The sequence below is a fragment of the Phocoena phocoena genome, chromosome 10 (assembly GCF_963924675.1).
Source record: "Phocoena phocoena chromosome 10, mPhoPho1.1, whole genome shotgun sequence".
Classification (NCBI taxonomy): Eukaryota; Metazoa; Chordata; class Mammalia; order Artiodactyla; family Phocoenidae; genus Phocoena; species Phocoena phocoena.
This window is the reverse complement of record NC_089228.1, coordinates 55,160,578-55,187,836: the sequence shown is the minus strand read 5'-3', so window position 1 is coordinate 55,187,836 and position 27,259 is coordinate 55,160,578. Positions and strand designations below refer to the sequence as shown.

The 27,259-nt window shown below is 37.8% G+C and overlaps 1 protein-coding gene across 1 annotated transcript in view; it reads left to right on the top strand.

Moving 5' to 3' along the window:
• The window catches only part of RBMS3 (RNA binding motif single stranded interacting protein 3), a 531,745-nt gene that overhangs the window by 50,671 nt on the left and 453,815 nt on the right, over window positions 1-27,259 (top strand). Inside the window, exon 2 of the mRNA XM_065884879.1 lies at window positions 24,223-24,281. Coding sequence (XP_065740951.1) covers window positions 24,223-24,281 — 59 coding nt within the window. The remainder of the gene's footprint in view (window positions 1-24,222; window positions 24,282-27,259) is intronic.

Sequence of the window (27,259 nt, the reverse complement as noted above, 5' to 3'; positions counted from 1 at the left end):
TGTGTATTCATAGATTGCAGCCATGGCTAGGCTGTTGGGAATGATAAATCCGTAAGCTAAGAGGATGGATTGTGCCCATCAGGGCTCTTACTTATGGCTTTTTCTTAGAAACACAAAATGGCTTAAGAAAACTAAGAGTGGAATTGCAAAATTCAACCTATTTTTTGTTTTTTCAGATAGCTACAGTGTTTTAGATACAGAGCTCAGTCACCGATTCAACAAAATCTTAGTAAGTGCTCATTATGTGACTGGTGCTATGCTAGGTATTGGGGTATCAAAGGGCAGCAGAATAGATATGATGATGTCCTTATGAATCTGTAAGTGTAATGAAGGGAGTGAACATGAAACCACCAAAAACTGTGGAAGAAAAGTACAGGGTATTGTGAGAGTTGATGTTAAAGGGACTTGATTTAAGCTGCGGAGGAGAGGAACCTCGAGGAAAGGCTTTCAGAACAAGGAGACATTTGGGTGATTTGTGTTTCCAGAGCTCCTATGTGGTAAATCACAGCGTGTTAACATTTCACCTGCTTTTAGGTAAACGTTTGGGCATCTTTGCTATTTTGATCAAGAACCAAGGAACACATGTACTTACTTCGTATCACTTAACATTAGCAAAGTCAAATGGTGAACGTGCCACTTTTCCATAGCCCTGCCTGCCTGGGAAATGCCTTTCCAACATGGAGCTTAAATGTGTAGGAATGTAGCTTTGATGTGGTCGGGGTTAACATATTGGAATTCTAGAATCGTTCTTCATAGACCAGTTTCTTCCCAGGCCTGGAATCTCACCGTTGCTCCCTTGGAAATAGTGCTGAGTCCTATAAGCACAATTCTCTCAGGGACCTTTGGTTACAGAAAGGTTACAGGCCCACTTGTCAAAATACCAAAATTCCAGGATTCTGTGTTTGTAGTTAGTAAAAGAACAGCCTGAAAGAGGAAGTGCTCTTGGTTCACAGAGGGGCCTCTGGGCACTAGTCTTGGCCATTGCAGCCAGAACACCGAGCCTTATTCCAGGGCAAAGTATGTGGAGTGGACACCTCATTACCTAGAAATCCTCTGTGGTGAGAACTCTGTACATCTGCCTCCTTTGCTCCCTAACCCAGCTCCCAAGTGTTCTTTAATTCACATATTACATTAAACTATCTTGTGGAACTTAGATGAGTAAAATAAGAAGACAGCGTATATCCTGTTGGCTTTTGTATTCTTAGGAGACTAGATGCAGCCACACCTACATTCCACCCATCGAAGTACAAAGTGCAGCCAGCCAGCTCCCCTCACTGACTGTGACGCATTTCCAACATAATGCATAATTGTCTTCGAGACCTTCTGCATCTGTCATGATCTTGTTTTTCCTTTGAAACCTGCAGTCCTGAAACAATTTAACGTGAAAACGGACCACAGCTCAGTGGAAAGTCAGCCTGGCCACTACCTGGGGCTCTAAGGGTTTCTCAGATATAAAGAACTCTAAGATGAAGGAAGCCAAGTATATCTGTGGCTGCAGCCATTGAGGATGGCGGACAGGAGGGGAGGCCCCGTCTCTCAGGGTGAGTGGCCACGTGCAGGGCGTTTGTCTGGTTCAAGATTGTCACAAGGGCCATTTGCTCAAGACAGCTGAGTTTAGACTGAGGGTCGCTCTCCTCCTCTGCTTTGCCGCACCCCCAATCCCTCCTTTAAATGATCATATTTGGTCTTTATCAGCCTGCTTAGGCTTTCAAGTGAGTTGTTCAAGCCATGGTTAACTCTCAGCTGAACTAGAAGCAAGTTAAAGCCAGGACCTTGAACCTTTAAAAAAATTTTTTTCCCCGAATGTCTTCTATGGCACTTGTTGTACTTAACAGGCACCAAGTAAATGTCTGGCTGATGGATTGAGCTCTCTGTGACTGCCGGAGTCCACAAGGCTTTCAGTGAATATCACGGGTTGAATGTTGTTTGTCAGAAAAACAAATGAACAAACAAAAACAAACACAGCTCTAAGGTTCAGCTCAAGTTTACTTCCTCTGGGAAGGAAGCTTGTGAGACTCATCTTCCACTGTTCACCCCACCCATCCCTGGCTCACAGCAGAGGTGTGTCCTTTCTCATCCACATTCCTCGTGATGTCATAGTGTGGATGCTTGAATCACAGCCACTTGGTACCCCTGACACTGTATTGGATGGATTTATTTTCATGCCTCTGATGCCGCATTAGTCAGTGAGCAGTTTTGAGACAGAGCTTACACTTGATCCATCTCTCTAGTCCCAGGACAGTGATTGGAACACAGAAGCAGCCAGATATATAGTTATAAAATCCATACCTGAATAGTAAATAATAAACATGACAGTGATAAACACCTTCATTTACCTGTCTAGCTCAATCTCATTTCTCTAAAAGGGTGTGCCAGGTCCACAAAACAAGGCAGATAACAATGAAGGGTTTTCAAGGCAGGAAATGGAAAATGAAAGTCTGGCTTCTTCTTTTCCTGCTTTCTGAAAAGCCACAGCACAAGTCACGTGAATAAAAGACATAAATGTCAGCGAATGGATTTATTGGTGGTAAGCATTCCAGCTTCTCAGTGCAATGCGCCAGCATTAGTAGTTGGGCAATATATTTCAGTGACTGCTTCTAGCATACAAGTGTATATTTAGAGATGGGAACACAATAGCACTTAAATAATTAATAATAAATAATTAATATATTACTCCAGAGAGATTGCTTCTATTATTTCTGCCATATTGGTGGACTCCATTTATCTTTTCAAAAGGTTTTATGGGACTTAAGAATCCACCTGCCAATGCAGGGGACACGGGTTTGAGCTCTGGCCTGGGAAGATCCCACATGCCACAGAGCAACTAAGCCCGTGCACCACAACTGCTGAGCCTGCGCTCAACTCCTGAGCCTGCATGCCACAACTACTGAGCTCACGCACCTAGAGCCTGTGCTCCACAACAAGAGAAGCCACTGCAATGAGAAGCACACACAACACAATGAAGAGCAGCCCCTGCTCACTGCAATGAGAGAAAGCCTGCGCCCAGCAGTGAAGACCCAATGCAGCCAAAAAACAAACAAACAAATAAATTTATAAAAAAACAAAAACAAAAGGCTTTATGATTTGGGACCAGCATAGAGGGAAATGTGCATTTCCTTTGAAACATTTTTTTTTTCCTGCATATCTAGTGAGACCCCTTTTAGAAACACATACTTTGTATTTATAAGTTCAGGTATCTATATGGTGAACATTTTCTTTAATTGGAATACTTTATGTAAAGTCCTCAAAAAGGTGTGTTCAAAGACAGAAAGCCTTGCTATTCAGAGGATTGACTTTTCCAAAGCAACTCATTCATATTATTGACTTTTTAAAGTGAAGATTCCCTAAGTATTTGTTCAGCCCTGCAGATTCTGAAATCACAGGAAGAGTGCTGTACATATATGCTTTGTGATTTTACTTCTTGAATTCCGTCCTAATTCAGGTCTGGGCATATTTTGGTGGAGTTGACTAGGAGAGAAAGATTTGGTCGCTCTGGTTTGCCCTGGGCCATCTGAACAGCTGTGTCAGCAGCAGGTCCTGGAAACACTGGGCTCACTGAATTTTGGATGTCATTCAAGAAGCAGTGTGACTCCATGGCAGGATCTCACTCACTGCCTGTTAACTGTTCCTCTGTGGGCACTCTGGAAGTCAAAATTCAATAGGAAGGCCACTTGAGAAATGCTTTTAATGAACTATACAAGTCAGTCGTCTGAAGAGAAGGCCGGTTCTGACACAGCAATGACACACATTTCCTCACACCAATGCCAATTACAGGCCATAGGTATATGACAAGAAGGGGACACAGCTGTTGCAACCACAGCTGAATTATAGCGACTGACAGAAAACACACCTGGAAGTGGGTGTTTTCTCTGTGAAAAGCAGAGTGCAGCCTCCCATGCTCCACAACACCCTTTTCAAGTGTCCTTTCCATGAACTCTCCAGATGCTTTTATTTTCAATCATTGTTTTGAATTCACCAACCTAGTGATTGTTTGATTATCTTTTTTTTGGCTTCCTTTTGGAGGATGAAAAATTTAAGATTTTTTTTTTTTTTTAGATCATGCATTTGCACAACTTTTGAATTCTTTGGAAATAAAATTACTCTTAATGAAACATCTGAAAACATGAACAGTGAACAAGCAGAGTTCTCCAGAATAATGGTGCTATTGTTACGTGATTGAATACTTGGGAGATTAATATCATGGTGTACTGGCATGTTGGTTAATTCTAGCCATAATTTAACAGTGAAACCTACTTAGGAAGGCAGGAGGCTGAACAGCTTGTCAGACACACACACACACACACACACACACACACACACACACGCAGCTCACACAATGACAAATTAATCACTGTTTATACACAGACAGTGTTGGCCTTATTTTTTTCATAATCTGTGGTTTAGGTAATAACGGCGCTGTAATTTTAACTCTCTGTGCAGTTTGAATGTTGCTTAATTGTTTTATTACCATTGTATTTAGTGATACTAATGCAGGGTGCCAGCGGAATTTGGCTCTGTGTCCCTAAGTCTTTATTTACATAAGGCTGGCATTGATTTAGACTTGATAACACAGATCCCATTGCTACTAGATTACTCTCAAATTGTTTGACCAAAGGCTATGGGGACATTTTAGGCCAAGTGAAATATAATTAAATTTCTGAAGAGTTTTCACATTCTCTCTAAGCTGGGATTTTCTTTTCTTTACAAATTTTACAAATTTCCCCAGATGAGACCAAAGTGCCTTTTGCTGCAATTTTGACGTGAGTTGTCTGCATGTATTAGCTATAGACTATGAGTACATAGCAGATGACAGTGTACAAAATCTTGCAAAAGGAGAAGAAAACCAGAGCCTCAAATAAAATTCAAATCTACCTTTTTCAACTAGTCAGCTTTGGCAAAGGCAGAGTTTTGGTAACTGGAAAAGTTACCTTGACTCCTAATAGAAAGTTAATTTCTTTTAACTCCTAGGTTCAACAAAAATGCATGGAATTTCATGACTTTTGTGTGTGGATGTCATTAAACTGTGTGTTTACGACAGTGATGTGTATATGAAATCCTTGGGGATCTAGTTAAAATGCAGATTCTGATTCAGTAGGTCTGGAGCTGGGCCTCACGTTCTGCATTTTTAAGAAGCTGAAGGTGATGTCTGTGCCATGTTCCATAGACTGTACTTTGAACAGCAAGGTCACAAATCAGGAGAATTAAGCATGTGACATCTTTTGTAGGTGAAGAATTAGGCCTCAAAAATATGTACAGGTGTGAGACTATTAACTTAAGGAACTGAGAGTCTAGTAGGGCTTTTATCAAGGGAGAGGAATAAATATTGTTTTACCTCTTTGCCTTTTAGCTAAAGTTTAACCTTTCAAGGAATGCTATGCATACCTTCAGCTATTTTGTTTCTCTACATTAATGTGGCCTTGTACCTGTATAATACAGAAATAGGTACGACAGTGGAAGCGACTTGAGGGTCATAAAATATCCCATCAATTGGGTTGCTTTTGCTGAGTTTTTATTTTAAAATGAGCTTGAGTCGGCCAGCAGTCTGCATGCTACATTGTTGATGTTCTTGAAATTTTCCATCCTTCATAAGGGAGGGGTGGACCAGAAATCTGCATGTTCTTTGGCTTCTGTGGTGCCAGATGCCCCAGAAGGCTTGTGGCTTGATAAAACATAAGCTTGTTTAGATAACCACACACAAGACCCATGTGTTACCTCCCGAAAGCCTTGGCTTTTTCTATGGCATTACACTTGGAAAACATCACGTGGCATTAACCTAATCTGGAACAACCTAAATGGCTGATCCTGAGTACTGGGTGAAATACAGTAACTTTGTAGGACTTGGGTTTTGGGCTTTTCAGTATAGAAAGTACTCTAATAGCTTATGTAATATTTGAGAGATGACTGGAAATAAGAGGAACATTTACTTCAGCTCTTAGTTTTGTCTCTGTGGTAACACCAGAAGACTTAGTTTTATTTTGACTGTCAACTACTTACTACTGGGATTATTTGAAAACCCTCTTAAGTAGTTTATTTTGTAGGGCATCAGTCTTCTAAGCTACAAGAGTCTTCTCCAGACCTAATGTAAACTGCCTCAAATTGACCAAAGTCTTGTGGAGACAGAAACTTCTATGCAGTATTTGGAAACATGGATGCTCTCTAGATAACGTCATTTTGAGTTGCTGACATTGCCTGTTTTATATTCAAGACACACACACACACAAATACATATACATACATACACACACACATACACACAGATTCAAGATCCTACTTCAAATCATGGTGAATTATAGAGACATAGTGAGACAGAACATTACAAACATTTACCTCTTCTAAAAATCAGACCATGAGTTGGACGTAGTTCATGACGCAATAAAGTTACAGTATATTGATCTCTCATAAATAGCAGGAAGGCATGCCTGGAAACCTGGCCTAATTTAGTCCATCATGTTTCATTAAGGCACTGCTTACTAATCTGTAAAACTTAGACATGTTACTCATAAAGAATGATAATATTTTAAAATCAATAGTTTGAGAAACATTAGAGAAGCCTGCAACATGAAACATTGGTAGGGTTGTGGAGAAACCAGTATTCTGCGGGCGATACACCACTTTGGGAAACAACATGTGTTCTACATGCCTCAGCTGTTCCCTTCCCGAACATCTGCACCAGTGAATATGAAAATATTAATGATAGCAGTGTTCATAGTGTCAAAAATGAAGGGATGTGTATGGATAAACCTAAGTGAAAATAGATAGGAACTGTGATAAACAATTGTGAATTACCTGTTCAAAGGAACACTCTACCCCAGTGAAAATAAAAGAATCCCAGTCCCTTGCACCAGCTTGATTGAATTGATGATTTAAAATGTGAAATAAATGAGGTGCAGTAAAACATGTAAACTATAATTCATTGAAGTAAAGTTTTAACATGAGTAAAACAACCAATATATATCATATAATATGATAAAACAGTAGAGAAAAACAAGGGGTACTTTATTAGAGAATACAGGGGAGTGGTTATCTATAGAAGTAAGTGCAGGAAATGGGGTTAGAAAGAGGGAAACAAAGTATTTGACAATTATAAGCAATAATTTATTTCTTCAGCTCTGTGATATATGTTTATCTAAAAAGTTTTTACATCTTTTCCATATGTTATAAATAATCTCACATATTCAATACTCATTTATATATAAATACTTATTAATTTATTTATACAAATTAACATATAATTAATATATTTATTTATATAAAATAATATATAATAACAGTATATATATAATATTATGTAATTCAATGTATAATTAAAATAAACACATTTATTATTTTCAATCTGAATTATTAAAAATTCAGTATTGTGAATTCTAACACAAACAAAACAAGACAGGGTTGTAAATAAACTAATATTAAAAAAAAAATCCGTGACTATCCCCAAACTTTTACTTTTTGAGTACAATATAGAAAATGTCAAAAAGCAATGCGTATTTTAAGTGTTAGAAATGTCTGTTTGTCTTTAAACTGCAGTTTGATAGTAAATACTTTAAAATACTCAGCTATCATAGAATAGGAAATTGAAGCTTCATGGTTTCAAAGATTCTTTTGAGTGTTTGGAAGGCCTGTCCCTTATGTGCAGTGAATGAATTTTTTCAGCATAGCGACAACTTGAAGTAGAAATATTAGCTATCGCTCAAACAAGATTAAATCTGTTCTCTTAGGAACTCTGCTGTAGGGGCTGTAGGAAGAGACCTCTCTATAAGTGCATGTACACAAAGACACACATACAAACACACAGATCTGTATGCTTTCTAATGTTGCTATTTTTTTGAGAAGCCTGTAATTTCCAGGAGGAAGCAGTAAATGTTAGCTCAAAAGATACGTGTAGGAAAATCAGTTCTAAAATAGGCAGGAGATCCAATGCAGGGGGCACGTGTTTGATCCTTGGTCAGGGAACTAAGATCGCACATGCCACGTGGCACAGCCAAAAAATTTTTAAAAATGAAAAATAAATAAAATAAAATAGCCAGGAGACACATATATCGGCAGGTGTCAGCCATCCACACCTTTATTCTTTTGAAGTTCCTTGATATGATGACATACCCTGAAATGATGATATACTTGAAATTTAAAAAGGCAGTAGAAAGGCAGTAAATGAACTGTAACCCTTACATTCCTGAGGACATCCTTTGGTACTTGGTAACATTCACTAAAAATTAGATAATTAGTTAATTAATTTAATAGTAATAGCAATAATAATAATAGTAATAATAATAATAAAGATGCCTTTATAAGTGTGCACATTGTAAACCACCTAATGAAGATCACTACTTTTACATACTTGCTTGTTTGTGTGTGTGGCTTACACTGTTCTCACAGTACTGAAATAATTTTTATGTTATATACTACATTGATTTTGGCATTGCTTATACTTAATAGTCATATAGAAAGTCTTTGAAAGTGTTAGTGCTGGATAAGGAATTATGTAAGTGGTGTGATATGTGAAACCCATAAACAAGAAAACCCATATGTAGGAAAGGAAATTAACCTACCTAGCAAGAGTTTGTGTGGTGAGATTATGAATAATTTCTGTCTATTTTTTCTACATTTTCCAAATCTGATTTTATGAGATATAGCCCTTCTATAATGGAAAAAATAATCACTTATTAAAATGTCAGTGCTCAAGTGAGGAGTGGGCTGAAGACTGTTAGTAGAATTTCAATCTTACGGGCATGAAATGTGGCTTTTCATTACATTTAATGTTAAGGAAAGGGGAACCAATTATGTTCCCATGGCACATGAAAGCTCATACCATCTAAACACATCAACTTTTACTTTGGTTTACCAGTGGTTAACTTTAAGACAAAAGGGACAAGAGGCCGCCTCCTGAGCAGAATATATTACTTCCTCTTTGTGGGTGAATTTCTATTGAGTAACACACATCTGTAAGCAGGGTACAATGAAACCCACACCAATCCAATTGGGAAAAATCATGTAGCTTCAAAAGGAATCCACCTGGCAATAGAATCAGGCTTATTTGCAAGACATAAATATATGTATGTGGGGATACAGGGCATATGCTATAATATTTTCTTCTCAAAACTACTATTTTTATTGCTATAATGAATTTTATGTCAGGGGCCTTAGTTTGTGTTTTGTTTTGTTTTTTTCCAAATTACTATGCTATGATATAGGTAAAAGTCTCTTTACACAATAAAAATCAATATGTTGCTGATGATTTATTAGCACCTCTATTTTTATTCTGTTTGTATATTTCGTCTTTATTCAGCCTGTGCCAAATGGTTCTAAACTAAGGCTCTTTAGAGACTTGAAAGAAAACAGTAAAATTCCCTCAGAAAATGGATGGATGGGAAGTATTATTTGCTGCTCCATGTCTGTGTGGCTCCTTTTCGTTAGAAATATCGTTAACCTCTGCCACCATGCTATTATTTTCTGAATGTTTTATTGAAAAACGCTCTCTAGTAGAAAAGTGCACTAATTGTCAGTGTACAGCTTCTTGGTGTGTTTTCACAAACTGAACACACCCATATCACCAGCAGCCAACTCACAGAGCAGGATGTGACCAGCACTGCAAACCTACACGCCGCTTCTAGTTACTAACTCCTTCCAAGGATAACCCCCATCCTGATTTCTAATATACAAACTTATATAAATAGAATCTTTTAATATGTGCTTTTGTCTGTCTGCTTCATTTTGCTCATCGTTGGAGATTCCTCCATATTGTTGCTTATGGCCATTGTTTGTCATTCGCATCACGGTGTAGTATTTTATCGTTTGAATAAATCCAATATATTATCCATTATATTGTTATAAACCATTTTTAATACAAGGAAGAAGAAACACAGCTTCCCTAGTAATTTCATATGTTGTGTGTCTAACAAAAAAAAAGTTTCAACCTTGTTTTCTTGTAAGCTGATTTTTTACATAGGAATTAATATCCTCATCATTGTCTATTCAACCACTTTTCTTGAGCATCTATTCTCTGCTGTCTTCCACATGATGGCTGGGTGATACAAACAAGGAGGATGGTTTCTGTTCTCAAGTAACTCTCAGGAATAAGCCTGTGCTTATGTGCAGTGGGAACAGAGCTACAAGGAGAAAACACCAGGCCCCCTGGGAGAGGGGATGCTCCTAATTCAGCTAAAAGAACAGATGATGACGGAAATCTTTCTGGAGGAGACACACCGATAGGAGGCAAAGGAAGTTGTGAATAGAGAGGCAGGGGGAAAGGAAGACAATTCTAGGCTGGTGGAATTGCATTTTAGCAGTGAACATTCTGGAACCTTCCAGGAGTCAACTTTGGTTGGATTTGGGGGCTCACACTGGGAGATGATGAGATTGGAGACCAGAAAGAGAAACTGAGCTGGCTGTCTTCCCTGACGGATGTAGTAGAAATGAGATATGTAAAGCACTGTGGGGCAAAGAACTGTTGAGCGCAAAATTATTCTTGGATTTTTTTTACTGAGGTGATACTGTAACCCAGTTGAGTAACATTATACATATAATATAATGAAAGTGAAGAGTTTATTTTGGTGTGAGTAGTGTCTGTAATGGATTCTTAAGGCACAAGTAAACACAGGGAGTAAGAATAGTTAATCAAGCACAATGCATCTGCCAGTAAGTGATTAACTTTGATAAGTTTTTCCTTTTTAAATTTGCACCACAGTTTAGAACAGCTGCTTTTATCATTCCTGGAGGAACATTATCACATCATCAGATGTTTACTGTGTTACTACTAGGTGTAGATGGTCTGCACCATGAGTATGTATAAAACATGGAGTCTCCCCTTCAGTATTATGGGACATGATCTGTGCTTATACACAAAATTCATAGTCATAGATTTTTCAAGAAAGTATGCAAACAAGGCTTTGGTTGTGATAGTATAGATATTATGTTACACTGAGAGCATCTTAAGGGACCTTATAGTGGACATTAGAGACCATATATTCAAGCTTTATTAGATAAGAGTTGATCAGGTAAAAAGAATCTATAAGAAGACATGATAGTCTTCCTGATATGGGGAGCATATTGAATTTTCCTTGCATTTTCCCTTTAGCCCTGAACCTCCCCAAGTGGAATGGACTAAAAAAGTCTCAGAGATGTGTACCTTGTCATGCAAAACATTCTCCCAGTGGAAAGAAAGGAAAGCACTCAGAGGTGTGTGTACACCTGCAGTGATAGTGGGAAGGGTTAAGACAAATGAACAAGCAGCCACTGATAACTGAATGGAGACAGCACTGCACACATTTTGCAGTCTACTCACTTTCTTAATTATGTTTTTCAGAATGTATTTATAATATAAGCTTAAATTGTCTGACTATTAAGTAACTGAAAGATTGAACATCACTCCAGCAACTACTGTTTTGGAGAATCAACTGCTATAAGCTTATTACTAAGCTGGAATGCTTAACATGCATTCTTTTATTGTCTTCTCACTTACCTGGTGTGATAGTTATATATTTTTACATACAATTTTTAAAATACTATGACTAATACAGACAATCTATAAAACAAATAATCTTCACAGAGGTAAATGGACTGCATCATTGATTTATGTTATGAATTATTTGAATATCCATTGGACAGTGAGCTTTCTGCTATGGTAACACAAGGACTGAATCTTTTGGAGTGATACAGAAGAGCTTTATCCAATATTTTGTATTTATATTGGAAAGTTTCTAACTTCCTCAACATTTTATGTGAAGAGATTGATGTGTTGACAAAAATGGCTGTGTTCTCATCCACTTGGGTACCTTGTTTTATAAGTTTTGAAATTAAAGATATGAGATGTAAAAGTTGGGCTTGATTTTCATCTTTTCTGCTTCTGGTATGTGTGAGCTTCATGGGACCACTTCTCTCTACATGACATGGTTTTGTCTATTTTTCCCACTGCAAGTTCTGATTCTTTTAAATAAAGCAGTGGCATTCTTGTATTAAAAAAAGCTTAGAGTACCTGCTCTACTATACGAAATTCCTCATTCAGTATATTATGTCAGTTCTTTTTCTTGAGTGTCTTTGTCAATTTAAAGTAACATAATGCCATAAAACATTTTACAACAAAGACTTTACAACTATTTCATAGTTTGGCTCTTTAATGATGTTATAACTCACTCTCTTTTTGAATGAAATGAAGCGAATGTGCTCAATATAAGATCTAAAACATGATGTATCACTGTCAGTAGGATATGCACTTTGTCACATTGCAAAGTGGAAGATATATCTGTGCCTAGATGTACTGACTCTCATTGACACTCTGATTGTCTTCTCTGATTTCACAACCTTTAGCCCATTCTCGTACAACTGTAGCTCTAATGTCAACTGTACACATAATGCAAAAATAGCTTTGCATCAGAATTTACATTCTGATGTTGGGGATGTGGTATAAGGTATTCACTCATGTATTCATTCATCCAACAAACAATTATTGAGTGAGCCCTGCATGTAAGGCTAGGGATATAAAATAAATAACACCTATGCCCTACCCTTGAAGAACTCATCTTCAGTATTAGGATGGTCAAAGGTATAGTACAGCACAGTACAATGCAGTATTGATAAAGTATTGCATTTTTGTCGTTGACACAATTGATGATACAATGCACTTTCTAATAGAGGTATGCTCAATGCCATGTTGGATCATAACCAGAACTGAAATGAGCTACTTGGGGAAGAGAGAAAAGGCATCAGAGAGAAGATGCCAGTTGAGCTGGAGGAGGAAAGGTAGTGACAAAGAAAATCTGTGTGGGAATTAGAAGGAAGCTAAGTAGCCTAAGCGAGGATTGGGAGCTACTACTTTATTAGTAACAACTCCATCACAGAACTTTCCTGAGAACCTGATTATGTGCTTTGGTACTGAGGGGTATCATGGAGACTGAGCATGTGCTCTGAACAGCTGATTCCACTGCTACTAAAACACGGCTCTCAAAATGGTCACATATGCTACATGTTTGATGCAGTTTTTTTTTTAATAGTGTTGAGTCAATAGATGATGTCAGAATTTTCAGAATCTGAGGTCTGATGTCTTCCCCAAATGGCAAATGTCAATTCTGCTGTGAAGCTATGTTTTCTATTATGCATACAGTTCACATTAGAGTCACAGATGTACTAGAATGGGCTACATGTTGTGAAATCAGAAGCTTCTTTAAGAAAGAAGTTTCTCTAGAAGTGAGTTCTAACAATCTATGATGAATGTCCAGCTATACTATGTCCAATGACTTTTGGTCATTTTTGTGCCTTTTGGAGCTTCAGTCATGTCCAACGTGTACAAAAGACTTGCAAATGTTTTTGTGACCCCAGGACTGGCCAGGGGACTGACTTTTACCCAAGTTTATTCATTATGCTTTAAGGACAGTGTGATTATCAAGGAAAGAGTAGGGGTTTTGTAGCCAAATGCACCTGAGTTCAAATATAAGCAATGTAACTCAATAGCTATGTCAACTTGGGCAAATCACTTAAGGTATCTAAGTTTAATTCTTCATCCTTAAAAAATGAGAATAATAATATCAGCTTATTAGGTAGTTGTGAGAATTTGGAATAAAATACCTAATGCACTATGTGTAGTGACCAGCATATAGCAAGTGCTCAATTAATGGTATATACGTATTTGTTTGTGTGTAAGTGTAGTTCAGTCATTAGTAGGTGTTTCTGATGTGGAAAAAGTTGTCAGGTTCATAAAATTTACTTAAAAATCAGCAGATTTTCACAGACGTTTATTATTCATCCAACTCTGTCCTGGATATTTCAGGGATGTCCACAGAAGCATAAAGCATTATATAGACCCCTGAAAAATCAAGGTCTGGCTGAAGAGACAATCTCATGGGGAACAAACAAATAATACCATAAAACAGGAAAAAATAATAATAATGCTAGATGATTTTATGCAGGCCATGAGCACAACAGCTATGCAGATTTGGGAGAAATAGCTGGCAGACAATGGGTCAGAACATACATTTTGCCCTGGAAGGATCTATGTTATTTAGAATGAGAAGGGGCAGCTGGAGGACATCAGGACAATGTCACAAACTGGCAGCCATCAAGCTCAGTCTGCCTAGAAGAGTGTTTTCACATTGTTTTATAAAAACTCTAAGACAATCTTGAAAAATTGAGAAATATTTCCTGAAAATCCAGATTTCTTTCAGAAACAATCAGAAAGCCTTGCAACATTTGGATCCCATTCCCTTGCGGTAACAATGTCCAGAGACAGGATGCAGAGCCCCTCCAGCTGGGGCTTGAGTTGTCCAGGTTGTCAGAGTCTCCACCCTGTACACATGTTACTACCCAACTAGCTTCTGCCCCAGAGATGTTTTCAGAGAAGGGAGAAAGGGGAAAACAGCGAGTTCAACTTTGTGGCATTTTTGAGATGTTGCATTTTGCATTTTGAGATGACCATTCCATCCAAAGGGAAATATCCGATAATTCTTATTTTTCCAAAGGGAAATAATTAATAACTCTAAATATCCAATAACTCTAATTGTAGATTCTAGACTGAGGTTTGAGGGTGAAGGCAGATCTAGAGAAAGAAATATGAGATGGAAACACAAAGAAATGGAAATTCAAAATGTGATAATGAAGGAGATTTCTAATCAATGGTTCTCAGTGTGATTCTTGGTTCTAATTTGTGAGCTTGTTAGACATTCACTTTCTTGTACCTCATCCCAAACAATCAAAACTCTGAGGTTGGAGCCCAGAGTTGTAAGAAGCCATCCAGCTGATTCTGATACATGTCCTTTCTGGGAATTAGCAGTCTCATGGATATTGTAGCACTAAAACAAAAGTGGGCTAAGGATTACGCTTGAGGTGCAGCAACTTTTAGGAACCTAGAGGAGAAGAAAAGCCAAGTGAAAAAGATAAAGGGATAACTTGTCTGCAAGAAAGGAAGATAAGGACCAGGTTAGTGTGCTGCATGGAACCCAAGGGAAGAATGTTTCAAAATGAAGGTTTTCCAGGGGGTTAAATGGTAGTGAGAAGTCAAGGATGATGCTAACTGATTTTTTTACTTATTAAGAAGTTAATTTTCAGTTATGTTCCAATAATAGAAGTCAGTATTTAGGATGTAATTAGAAATTAAGAAGAAAGAAGTAGAATGAGCAGAGCAATCAATCAAGACCACTCTGTCAAGGAATGAAAAGAGAGAAGCTTGATGATAGCCAATGTATAGGAAGAAATGATCTACAAATGTTCAAGGGCAGGCAGAGGGGAAAGAGCCCTGGTGCTGGGGAAAACAGATTAAGTTTCAGAAAACATAGGTGATATATAGGGAAACAAGGGCACAGACATGGCAGGGATGAATGGGAGTTGGAAGAGAGAAAAGGAGAAGCAATGGCTTCCTTTTTGAGACAGGAGGTTGGCAGGAGGCACTAGAGCTGAGAGGCAGGCCCCATGCTCTGAAGCCAAACAGCCCGGGATTTTGCTTTTGCTACTTCCTAGTCATGTGACCTTGAGAAAGTTACTTCAGGTGTTTCTGTATCAGTGTTCTTGTCCGTAACACAGCTAGTGACCACATCCAGAGCTTGTTGTGATGACTAACAAGAGCGAATATACATAGGGAGCCTAGAAGAGGGGCTGGCCCATAGAAAGTGTTGTAAAAGTGTCAACTAAATAAAACAAATAGGGATGGACATTAGAGAGGTTTTGAAGGGAGGACCCATGAATCCTGATAGGATCCTTTGCTTCTGGTAAGAGAGGTATTTAAAATCTCTGAAATCTAAAATCCACTTACAGAAGACCAGGATTGGGCCCTTGAAGACCAAACGGCCTTGGAGTGGGATGCTATTGACAGTCAACCATGCATGGATGAACTAGGAGTGGACAGCAGTGAGAGCCAAGGAGGGCCAGGGTCAAGATGTGGTCCACCAAGTACCATGACTTGTTGGCTGCTGGCTGGGAGAGGGAGAACTTGAGAATGAGTGGGCCTGTGGTAGTAACTGGCAGTGGGTACTGGTGGGAGGTTAGAAGGCAGATGCATATGGAAAGGTAGTGGGGGCTGCATGGAAGGGGCTGAACTTTGAGATCAGACTGAGCAAGGAGTTAGGTGTTGCCAGGAGGAGACTGTGTGAGTGGAGGAGAAACTGTGAATTGACTTGGAGCATAAATGAGAGGTCATATAAGTGTCAAAGCTTATGCTTCCTCAGGGGCCTCTGCCAGCACGGAGACTGGCTCTATCAAATAGTCAAGAGATATTGTTGTCCAAGTTATGCATGGACATTTGTATGCTACATGGTAAATGTATAGGTAATAAAGCATAAGGTAGGCTTTAGTAAGACAATGGAAGAAATTTCAATGGGTCACCCATTGTACTAGGAAGTTTAGCACACACTATTTTATTTCATCTTTACAGCCACTAAAAAAGCAGGCCTAGTGATTACACTATACAGATCAGCAAACTGAGGTACCAAGGTGTTGAGTAGTTTGTTTGTTTCACATCCTATGGGTGGTACAGGTCAGATTCAAGTCCATAGTTTTTTTTAACTTCTTATTTTATATTGGACTATAGTTGATTAACAAGGTTGTGTTAGTTTCAGGTGTACAGCAAAGTGATTCAGTCATACATATACATGTATCTATTCTTTTTCAAATTCTCAAGTCCATATTAATTGGTTCCAAAGCCTATTCTCTTTCCTCATTAGCAGAACAAATATTAAAGGATGTTAAGCATGCTGAAATGTGCTATGATTGGTTGTATAAAGTACCCAAAAGGATGTGATTTGCCATCCCATTTGTTTGCATGGAAATCTCTTTCTCGCAAGCTTTCTCTAAGATAACAGGCTATATACCCTAACTACATAACATAAATACATAACCTAAAATGTAACCCAAGAGTTAACAAGTTAGTGATTTTTGTTTTGTTTTGTTTCAGAATTTGAAAGTATTCATTTTCAGTCTAGTATACTCATTCCAGCTTTACATCCATTTCTCATTAAAGAACCAGCAAAGACACTAACCAGTTACTAATCGTTATTTGCCTGCCAGTTATTTTTTTCATATTAGTACTCTAATTCAATCAAACTAGGAACTAGCAACTAGTTATTTCAGATGAAGGAAGAGAGTTACATAGATATTGTCCATGTGTTTTCTTTGGACTTTCTAAAAAGTCCCTGACAAAAATTTCAAAGCAGCTGTCTTTGAGTTGTAAGTTGTCATTATATTAGGTAAATGAAAAAATTATTATTAATTTTATTATATTTATTATTATATATTTATTATATTATTATTATTATAATAAAAAATTATTAAGCAAAAACTCTGAAAAAATTTGTAGTCCATCTTTTTCAACATAGAATATCATTTGAACAAAAGCAAATGCTGTTTGCAGTTTTGAAAGTAGTTCTCCGTGGCTATAGAAAGTTCCCTCAGACTGTGAATTTTGCAGATAACAAACCACACATGCTTTGGTGTTTGTATGTCATTCTCTTTCTTGAAGTGGTGGTTCTCATAACACTATCAGCAACATCAGCATCACCTGGAATCTTATTAGAGCTGCAAATCCTTCAGACCCACCTCTTACCTGCAGAGTCTGTATTTCTGGGAGTTGGGCCCAGCAATCCATGTGCTAATAAGCCCTCCAAGAGATTCTGGGGCACATCAAAGTCTGAGAACCATTGTCTTAGAGTTGGTCAGATTGTAAATGTAGCATGACAGCCCTAGGATCATGGTGAACCTATTTGTAGCGTGAAAACAGTAATGTACTAAATAGTAATACATGTGTCTAAAAAAGAAATTTTTTTTTTTAGAATTGTTTTTCTTATCCCTAAGAAGTATAAAAAACATTTCTGATTGTCAAAATGTTACCCCTTCTTTAAACACTTCCTCCTCTTTGAAATTTTCTTCAATTCTCCCAGCTAGAAACTCTTATTTTGTTTTCTTTGGAGTGTGCTAGTCCGAAGTTGTAAATTAAAAAGGACATTTCGGGCTTCCCTGGTGGTGCAGTGGTTGAGAGTCCGCCTGCCAATGCAGGGGACACGGGTTCGTGCTCCGGTCCAGGAAGATCCCACATGCCACGGAGCGGCTGGGCCCGTGAGCCATGGCCACTGAGCCTGTGCGTCCGGAGCCTGTGCTCCGCAACGGGAGAGGCCACAGCAGTGAGAGGCCTGCGTACCACAAAAAAAAAAAAAAAAAAGGACATTTCTGTTTGTGCAATAAACTTGTGACATTTACTTGGTGTGGATTCAAGAGTATGATTATCTCTGGGGGGATAAAAAGAATGCCCGAACTACAAGGCCAAGAACCAGGTTCTAGAGTATTAGTTGTCTGTTCTGGGTGATACTTATTGGCCTCTGTTGTCACACACACACGTGGGTGACAGAGAACTTAGAGGTGTTAGGTGAGGGCTTGGTGGGACCCACTGCCAAATCACTGTGTCAAGAATTTAAGGAGGTCTCATCTTCATTCCCTTTATCAAAGCTCACCAGATCTTGAATAAGAAGTTATTGTGTTAGTTTGCTAGGGCTACCATAACCAAGTACCACTTAAGCAACAGAAATTTATTTTCTCACAGTTCTGGAAGCTAGAAATATGAGATGAAGGTGTCAGAAGTGTGATTTCTTCTGAGGCCTCTCTCCTGGCTTGTAAATGGCCATGTCTTCCCTCTGTGCCTTGTGGTCTTTCCTCTGTGCCTTTGTCCTAATTTATAAGGATGTCAGTCATATTCGATTAGGGCCCATGCATAGGACTTGGTTTTACCTTACCTCTTTATTTTTTTTCATATATCCATTCTTTATCAAATTCTTTTCCCACTTAGATTGTTATATAATATTGAGCAGAGTTCCCTGTGCTACTATAGAGTATACCTTACCTCTTTAAAGGCTATCTGCCCAAATATAGTTACATTTTGAGGTGTTGGTATTAAGCCTCAACATATGAAATTTGAGGGGACATAGTTCTGCCCACAATAGTTATTCCTGGCTTTGACCACTTGTTTGTAGAATGAATTTGTTAATGACTCAGAATGTTAATGGGCTGTAGACTTGTTCTCTTGTATATGGAACCTGGATGATGTGGTCCCTCAAAGAGATAATCCCACCACATTCCTACTGGATCTCAAAAGCCATAGATATACCCCATTAGCACCCCCAAGTGCCAAAGAATGAATGAGCATTCTAGAAGTAGGCAAACAACCACATTGGCTAAAAGGATAATATTCCATCCATTAAATAAATGTAATACCTTTGTTCTTGTCTTGGTATCAGTATAGAAGGCATGTGAAAAATGAGTTAGCTGGGAGTTGATTGACTGCCGAAACTATTTTCAGTCTCTGCCTGTATTACCTGAATTAATATACACAGTGGGTGATTCAGTAAAAGGCTTTAAAAAGAAATTCTTTATAGAAAAATCCCACCAAATTGATGTCTTCATAATTGATGAAGAGTAGACCCATAATTGCTCTATTTTCTCCTCAGTTTTGGAAAATAAAAGATTCCATTATTTTAAATGAGGCTTGTATGTGGAATAATCAAGGGTATCAACAAATGACTCAGATGCTATTTAAGAATAAGAATAAATGTCAGAAAGAATTGACTATTTCTTTAAAAAATTAAATGTAAATATTTTATTGACAAGCTCAGGTAAGCGTATTTTTTAGAGTTGATAGACAACACATGAATTATAAAACTCAGTTGTGAAAACTCAAAATGTAGTAAGTGGGTGGTTATTGTGCATTGGCTTCTGTTTGTGATCACAAAGTCCTCTTAGACTATAAAGACAATGTTATTTGGAACCGGGGTGTGTTTGGAGAATTTATGGGCACTCAGGATAGTTGGTGACTTTGTAGATATGACATGGAGTTGTTTATTTTTATATAGAAAAGTGCCCTAGCAGTGCTGTCTTAGGTGCTTCTCATACTGGCTGGAGAAGGCACTGAGCCCAGATGGAAAGAATTATGGTTAAAAAAAATGTGTTCATTTATTTGTTACCCCCAAGAAGTTGAAACATCCCCAGGAAGTTGACTGTGGGTGATATTTTATCTCTTCTAGCTTCAGGAAGTGAAAACATAGAAGAGAGAATCGGGGACCCCACTGAGGTGTCTATTTCCAGGCATTGTTCAGTAATTGGGTCACATATTTTCCTCTAATATCAGACTTTGCTTTCCACTTGTGGGTGGCATAAAAAAAAAGAAAAAAAGCTTTCTGAACACTTAAGGTCTTGATCTAAACTCCAAAACGGGGAAGAGTAAATAAGTAATATAATGTAAGTTTAGGAATAATTTTACCTGAGAAATATTTTTTTTCTTTAGAATATATAAAAAAATAACTTTAGTCAGTAGTTTTACTCTACTTTGACAAGACATAAGAGAAATTTAATACAATTCTTCACAGGTACATTATATGGGTGGTTTTTGTCTTTATGGTGGTTTTAGGTCTTTTCAAAAAAAAAGTCTAAACTTGATTTACCTACATCAGTGGCTGACTTTGCAGGGCAGGGAGGATACAGCACCAGTCATGCAGAAAGTCCCTGTTTGTCATCGTGAGAGTTCAGACATGAATTAGAACCAATGGCCCATTAAATACCTTCTCTTGTTGTTTAAAGCATATTCTAGCTTTGTGAAATAATTTTTAATGCAGAATCTTGTAACTGAGCCAAGGACTGAAATTCCTGTAGCTCCAGCCAGAGTAGAGGCTGAACTAACAAGTTGTGTTCTATGGTTTTGTGATTCTGGACCATTGGAAAGTCTCGCCTAGAGAGTAATTAGGAATAGGGAAGTCAAGAAACAGCATACTTTGCTTTTTGGCATATGTGTGTGTGTGTGTGTGTGTGTGTGTGTGTGTGATTTTTCCATGTATAGTAGTATTGTAATACTTTCTGAATAATAAAATTATTTTTTTAAGAAAAATGTTGCTTGCTAAAGTAGTCACAAATGTTTTCTACAAGAAAGCATTTCACTTTTTCGGCCGTTAAAAGACTGATAGTGATCTTTTGCATATACTGAATTTTATGAAGAAGAAATCCTCGTAACAGTGATACAGTAGGACAACATGGACACCGTAGGTTAAGAGTCCCATTGTGAGACAGAATTCACTATGAGATACAGTAATTTTCAATTTCCTCTTTAAGAGACAGAGCTAAATTTTAATTTAGAAGGTACTTATGGAAAAATTTCAGGAGTGGCTTTAGAAACAAAAGAAGGATTTTTGTCTTAAGGGTTTATGTGCCTGATGTGAGATGGTTATAAATGTTCTAAATTCTTTTTCTTCCTTTGGTTTTTACTTCTTCCATATTGTATTGATGGGTGCTTTGTGTGGGGAAAAATGTTTCAGCAGATATTCCCTTTTTTCTCTCTTTTTGTTTTCTTCTCTAAGATCCATATAATTTTGCAAATGTTTACTTGCCTGAATAGTCCAAACCTAGCAAACATCACTGTAGTTAATGGGTACGGTTATAGGTACCTTTAAACATTGTCTACTGAACACACTGTTCAAATACATTATTGTACTGGTTATTTTCCTAAAAGAGAAACTCTTGGGATGAAATAGAGCTCTAAAGAGAGGCTGTATGTATGTCCTGGGGGTAGGGGAAGGTGGAAGGAGGAAGAATTTTGGGGAGAGTGGGCTTGTATATACAAGGTGTTAAAACTAGTTCAAAGAGCATTTGAAAAGCTAGATATCTGTAGGCAACTTATAAAGGAACATTAGGATAAGAATGTCAGTTTAGATACAAAACTAATTAATGTAGAACATGGCAATAAGCTGTAACTTGAGGGTTATCTTTTCCACTGGACAGAAATTATTTGTATCTCTGCTCAATAAAAATCTACAAGTTAAAATAAAATGAGGCAACAGACAGTTTGTCATACTAAATAAACCATGAAAAGATTTGAACCTATGGGTAATTGTATGATTAAATACAGTGAGAATATAGTTAATAAAATTCCAAACATTAAAAATAACAATATAAATTATAAATGCAAATTATCCTTTTAGCAAATAACGTTACCTTCCAAGTTTCTTAGTGGAAGATTTTGACAGTCTAAGTAGTAGTGTTTTAAGCTGGGATTTGGGACAGAACCTTAACCCCCTTTCCACTTCTTATCTACCTCAGAGAATGCCAAGGACTGGAGACAGTTTTATGTAGCAGATAACAGCAAAAAAGTGATTGTAAGAAAAGCTAATATTAAATGAGCACTTTCTCTATGCCAGCCAGCGTTATCAGCACTCTAGGTGAACCCCACAACCTTATGAGGTAGAGACTGTTATCATCATTTTATAGGTTTACAAGTAGATGTACACAATTTTAAATAAATATCATCTAAATCAATATAAAAATAGATTTATATCATTATAGATGGTGAAATGACACAAAGAGCACATAAGACTTAATCAAATATACCCTGGTTGAACTGAGATTTGAGCCATGGAAGTTTATTGTCACAATATATTCTTTTAATGACTACATTGCATTGCCCTGGAGATCAAATACTTGGATCCCCAAAGACGTGAAGGTTGATTGAACAAGACGACTTGATATATGTAGCTTTTCTATTTTAGAGGCTGCATGCTATATTAGTTAAGCACTGCACCAAACTCAAAAATCCCATATTCAAGTCCCTATTGGAAGTTTCACAAATTATATGATTTTGATCAAGTTAATGATCTTTTAGAACATACTTTCTTCATCTGCAAAATAGTAAGAGACACTTTCAACCCTAGCTCTCTTCGAGTTTGTTTACTGTAGGGTTATCATTGTAATGATGCAGGAAGGGCAGGTGTACTAAAGATGCAAGTAGCTGAAGCGTCAGGTTTATGCTGGTGAAATCTGCCCAGTTCAGCTTTGGACAGCTCCAGCCCAGTTCGACTGACTTAAGAAGGGCGGAGCTTATAGGTGGGAATCATCTCAGACTCCTTCCACTGATCTCATACAATTATTCCTGTTTCTATTGTGACCTACCAATAGCTCATCTCCTACTGGAATGATTTTCAAGGCTGTAGGTGATATTAATATAATGATAGCTATTCCATTGGGGAAAAAAAAGAGGCAAAGGCATTTCTAGCACTATGCTATTTTCAACACTAGAATTTTAATAAATGACCACTCCAAGAATTTAATGCTCCAAAGAATTAGTGGTATAGTACAAGGTGATTACAAATGGAAAAGAAACATTGGTGGTAGGGAACCTAGTTCATTAATACACAGAATGTTTAATATTTATCTTATGTTCTTATACTTCCTTAGGAACATAGAATTAAAGGAAAACTTGCCAAATATTTTGTGACCATAGCTGAAATCTTGAACATAAGATGAGTTGTTAATAAACTTGGTAGTTAAGTTTGCTTTATAACTTCTCCATGTACTTATGTTGATCTAGAAGCATGCTTCATGGAATCCTAAAGAAGGACAGGGTCTTAGGACTTATCTTCTTCAGTCCTATCATTTATACCTCATAAATAGGCTCAACAAAATTATTTCTTTCTCCATATGACCCATCTTTGAAAAAAAAACCTAGACTAGGTCTTCTGCAAGAGATGATAAAATAATTAAAACATTTATGATGTAAATATATAGATATATTATGGTAGAAATTTTATTGTAGAGGAAGCACCGTGGATAACCTATATCATTGATTATTTACAGCAAAATTTTATTTAACTTCTATTACCGGTGGTGTTAGGCATGGAGAATACAAAACTCAGCCCTTATCCTCAATTAACTTACAGTATAACTAATACCTTTTTAGTAGCAAAAACAAAGTCCTATTTATCCTACAACCTGCTAGGAAATCGCAACATTTCAATTTAACCCTCTCCCAAATCACGAAAAGTGATTGTTCCAATTCTCATTTTTACAAATGAGAAAATGGGCTTGGATAAGTTGTGCTGAACTGCTCAGAGTTACAGCGCTAGGTAAGCGCCCGAGCTAGACACAGGCCCTGATCAGCCTGGCTCCAAGGCCTGTGCATTTTTCCATGAATCCACAGAGTGTGATTTACTTTGATCACAATCACACACAATCCCCTCTTAGCCACCTATGACAGCCTGACGGGTTTATTTTCGAAGGCTCAACCCAGTGATTATGTAGGGAAGGAAGCTCATTCTTTAGTTATAAAGAGGAGCTGGTGAAAAGAGGTCATCCAGCTGTGAAATGGGGATTCAGAGCTTGTTTTCTTGGTTTATTCCTGCTCAATTGTGTGTGCACCGATGTTTATTACGGTGTTTTAAGTGTCTTCATTGGGCTACAATAACATGGATTTTTTTTCTTTTTTTCCTCTCTCTCTCTGTCTTTCAGGTATGGAAAAATCGTATCCACAAAGGCAATCCTTGACAAAAACACAAATCAATGCAAAGGTATGTGTCAGGGCCTTGATACCTGAGCTTGCGCCTGTGTGTTCCACTGATGGCTCCTCCTAGGCGAGGCCCAGGCACCAGCTGCACAGCGATCCCAATGTACAGTATATGGCAACCTTTTTAAGCACGCCGAGGCTTTGATGAGTTGTATTTCTAGTAACATTGCTCATTAATTTTTTTTCATTAACAAACAAAATGAAAATCACAAATCAGAACAAGTATCAAATTGCTTCAGCATAAAACTAAATTACCTCCTAACAACTTTGGGTTGTCTGATTTGAATGATATCATCAGTGATGCAAATTGATTTCCTACATAAAAATGAGGAACTCTGGGGAGAACTTTCCCATGCAAAACACGTTCTCATTTATCTGTTGTTTAAAGCTTTAGCTACATTGGTTGACTAGGAATGAATTTACTGATGGGCCCATTGTGTCTCAGTTTCAGCTGTAAGCATCTCACAGGATCTCAGAATTTGTATCTTCTCGAGGTTTCCTTTTTTTTCCTGGAAATATTTCTGAAGTTATTTGGCTATATCTGTGGCTCATGTTTTTTTCATGTCTGGGAATCCAGTACTCTTTTAAGGGCTGCATTCATTTATTTGTGAAATCTATATGGGCTCTCTTGCATGACTGAGTTCATACTGGAAAATTGAAATCCTTTTTGTAACATGTGTTATTTGTTGTTTCTCTAATCCAGTCATTTTTATAATACCAACATCAAGAAATATGGTAGAGCCAAGATCATTCTAAACACTGCCCCTATTTCATGTACAAATATAATGCGTGCATGTTTTCGGAACACTTATACACTGAGAGTATATCCTGGCTTAATTGGGTAATGGTCAGATTCAATTCAGCAATTAAGGAAAAAAAACAACATTCCCTGTGTCCTGTAAACTCACAATTCCCCCAGGTATTTAGCTACTACAAGACAAAAATTAATAAGACATCATTTCTATCATCTAATAGTTCAATTTCTAGTTGAAAAGGAAACTACCAAGAAAACCAAGAAACTAATCTTAATATATGTGTTAGGATCAGTATATCAGCCTAATATATGTGAGCGTGTAACAGTGGTGTCTATAATACAGGGATCCACAAAATACTATGGGAGGAGAATATGGAGATTCCCTTTTGGGGAATGAAGTTTGTAAAGGCAAGGCAGAATGGATGGCCTTGGGAAAGGTTGGTGTTCAGGAGAAAGAATTTCAGAATGTAATTGAGCAGACCCATATAACTAGAATAGAAAAAAATGCCCAGGTAAGGATATCGGTAGAAAGAAGGAAGGGGCCAAGATTTTGGAGGCATTTATAAAGTTATCCTGGATATTTTGAACTTAATTCTGTACACAGCCCTTATATGTTTTTTTGAGCAGAAATGATATGATTCTACCTGTGTTTTAGAAAAGTGATTTTGCCAAAGTGGGTGAAACTGAGTTACAGGGGGGAAGAAACTAGAGGCAGAAAAAAAAGCAATGTACATTTGAAATCCATAGATCACAAGGAAAATGAGGAAAGTCCCTCAGGCACTGTTAGAAAAATGGAAAGGGGGTCACGTGAGTTTTCAAAGGTAGAATTAGATATTTTCTATAAAGGCGAAAGGATGCGGGCAATGAAACCCACATGTTGAGCTGTCATTGTTGGGGAAGAGGGCTGTGTCATTGACTGAAGTAGGAAGTCCAGAAGTAGTAGTGGTGGGTTTTGGGGAGAGGTGGTGAGTTATGTATCTGACATCCTGAGCTAGAGGCCCTGGTGTAGCATCCCTGTGGGCAAGGTCAAGACGGAGCTACAAGAAAGCTCAGAGCTACGATGATGGCCATAACCAAGGGAGCAGATAATAACACTAAGGGGAGCTGGTGGAGCGGGGTCCATTAGGGTAGGCAGCTGAAAACTGAACCTTGGAGGACATATACTAACAACATTGGGCCATGACTGTGAGATATCCTTCACTCTCAGCCCGTGGGAAGCATGTGGTGTGTGAGAAGCTTTAGACTATTAATTCTGTCACTTCCAGACATGCCTGACCGATTCCTAAAGTTTGGGGTAAAAATATCTACAGGAGCAACCAGAGACAATTGAGGCACGCAACTCAGGCAGTCAGTAATATTGATTGAGCCCCAGTCACAAAGGCAGATGCTTCACAGACAAGCAAGCCCTGTGAACCTCAGTGGATCCCATGACCTGCCTGATCCTTGGAGTGGTCCATATGGAGGGACCCTCCACTAGGCAAAGGTTTGCTCGGGAATGAAAGTATCTCTTGTCACTGTACAACACTGGTGAAACCAAAAGGGTCCATTGCTAACCTGGAAAAGCTGTATCTTAGACTATAATCATAAGGTTTGAAGAGGAAGGGGATGTAGCTGAAAAGGCTTGTCAGAGTTTCTATAAGCAATTATCTCTTAACAGTGGGGTGCTGATCTGGACAGATGTGGTGAGTATACTTACCTCAACCCCTAACACTCCTGTCCACATCTTCTTGTAACTGCTTATTTAATTTCCTCTCTCTCTCCAAAGAAACCTTTAAACTCAGTGAAGACAGGACCTGTGTAATCTAGAAAATGTATCTTCAGAGAAGGGAGTTGCAGGGGAATGCTTGACTGTCTATTGGAAATACTCGAAGAAAATATTAGAACATATCTCTGTTTTGATGTCAAGTTTCTGTGTGTTTTATGTGTGTGTTTTATAATGTACCTGTTGGTATAGTTTTATAAATGCTCATGTTTTAAACACATAAATGTATAAATATTGAGTTTGCTGCTCTAAGATATTTTTATTCATAATAATATGGATGTAAAAAGTAATTTGGAGACTACTGGTCTCAAACGTAATAAGCACTGATAAATTTGGAAGGAGAAAGTGGAGGGAGGGAAGGAGGGAAGAAAGATAAGGAGAAATAAAGGGAGGGAGGGACAACAGAACCCCCTCGGGACATCATTGAAGGAAAGGCAGTTAAGGATGATCTTCTGGGAGGGCAGAG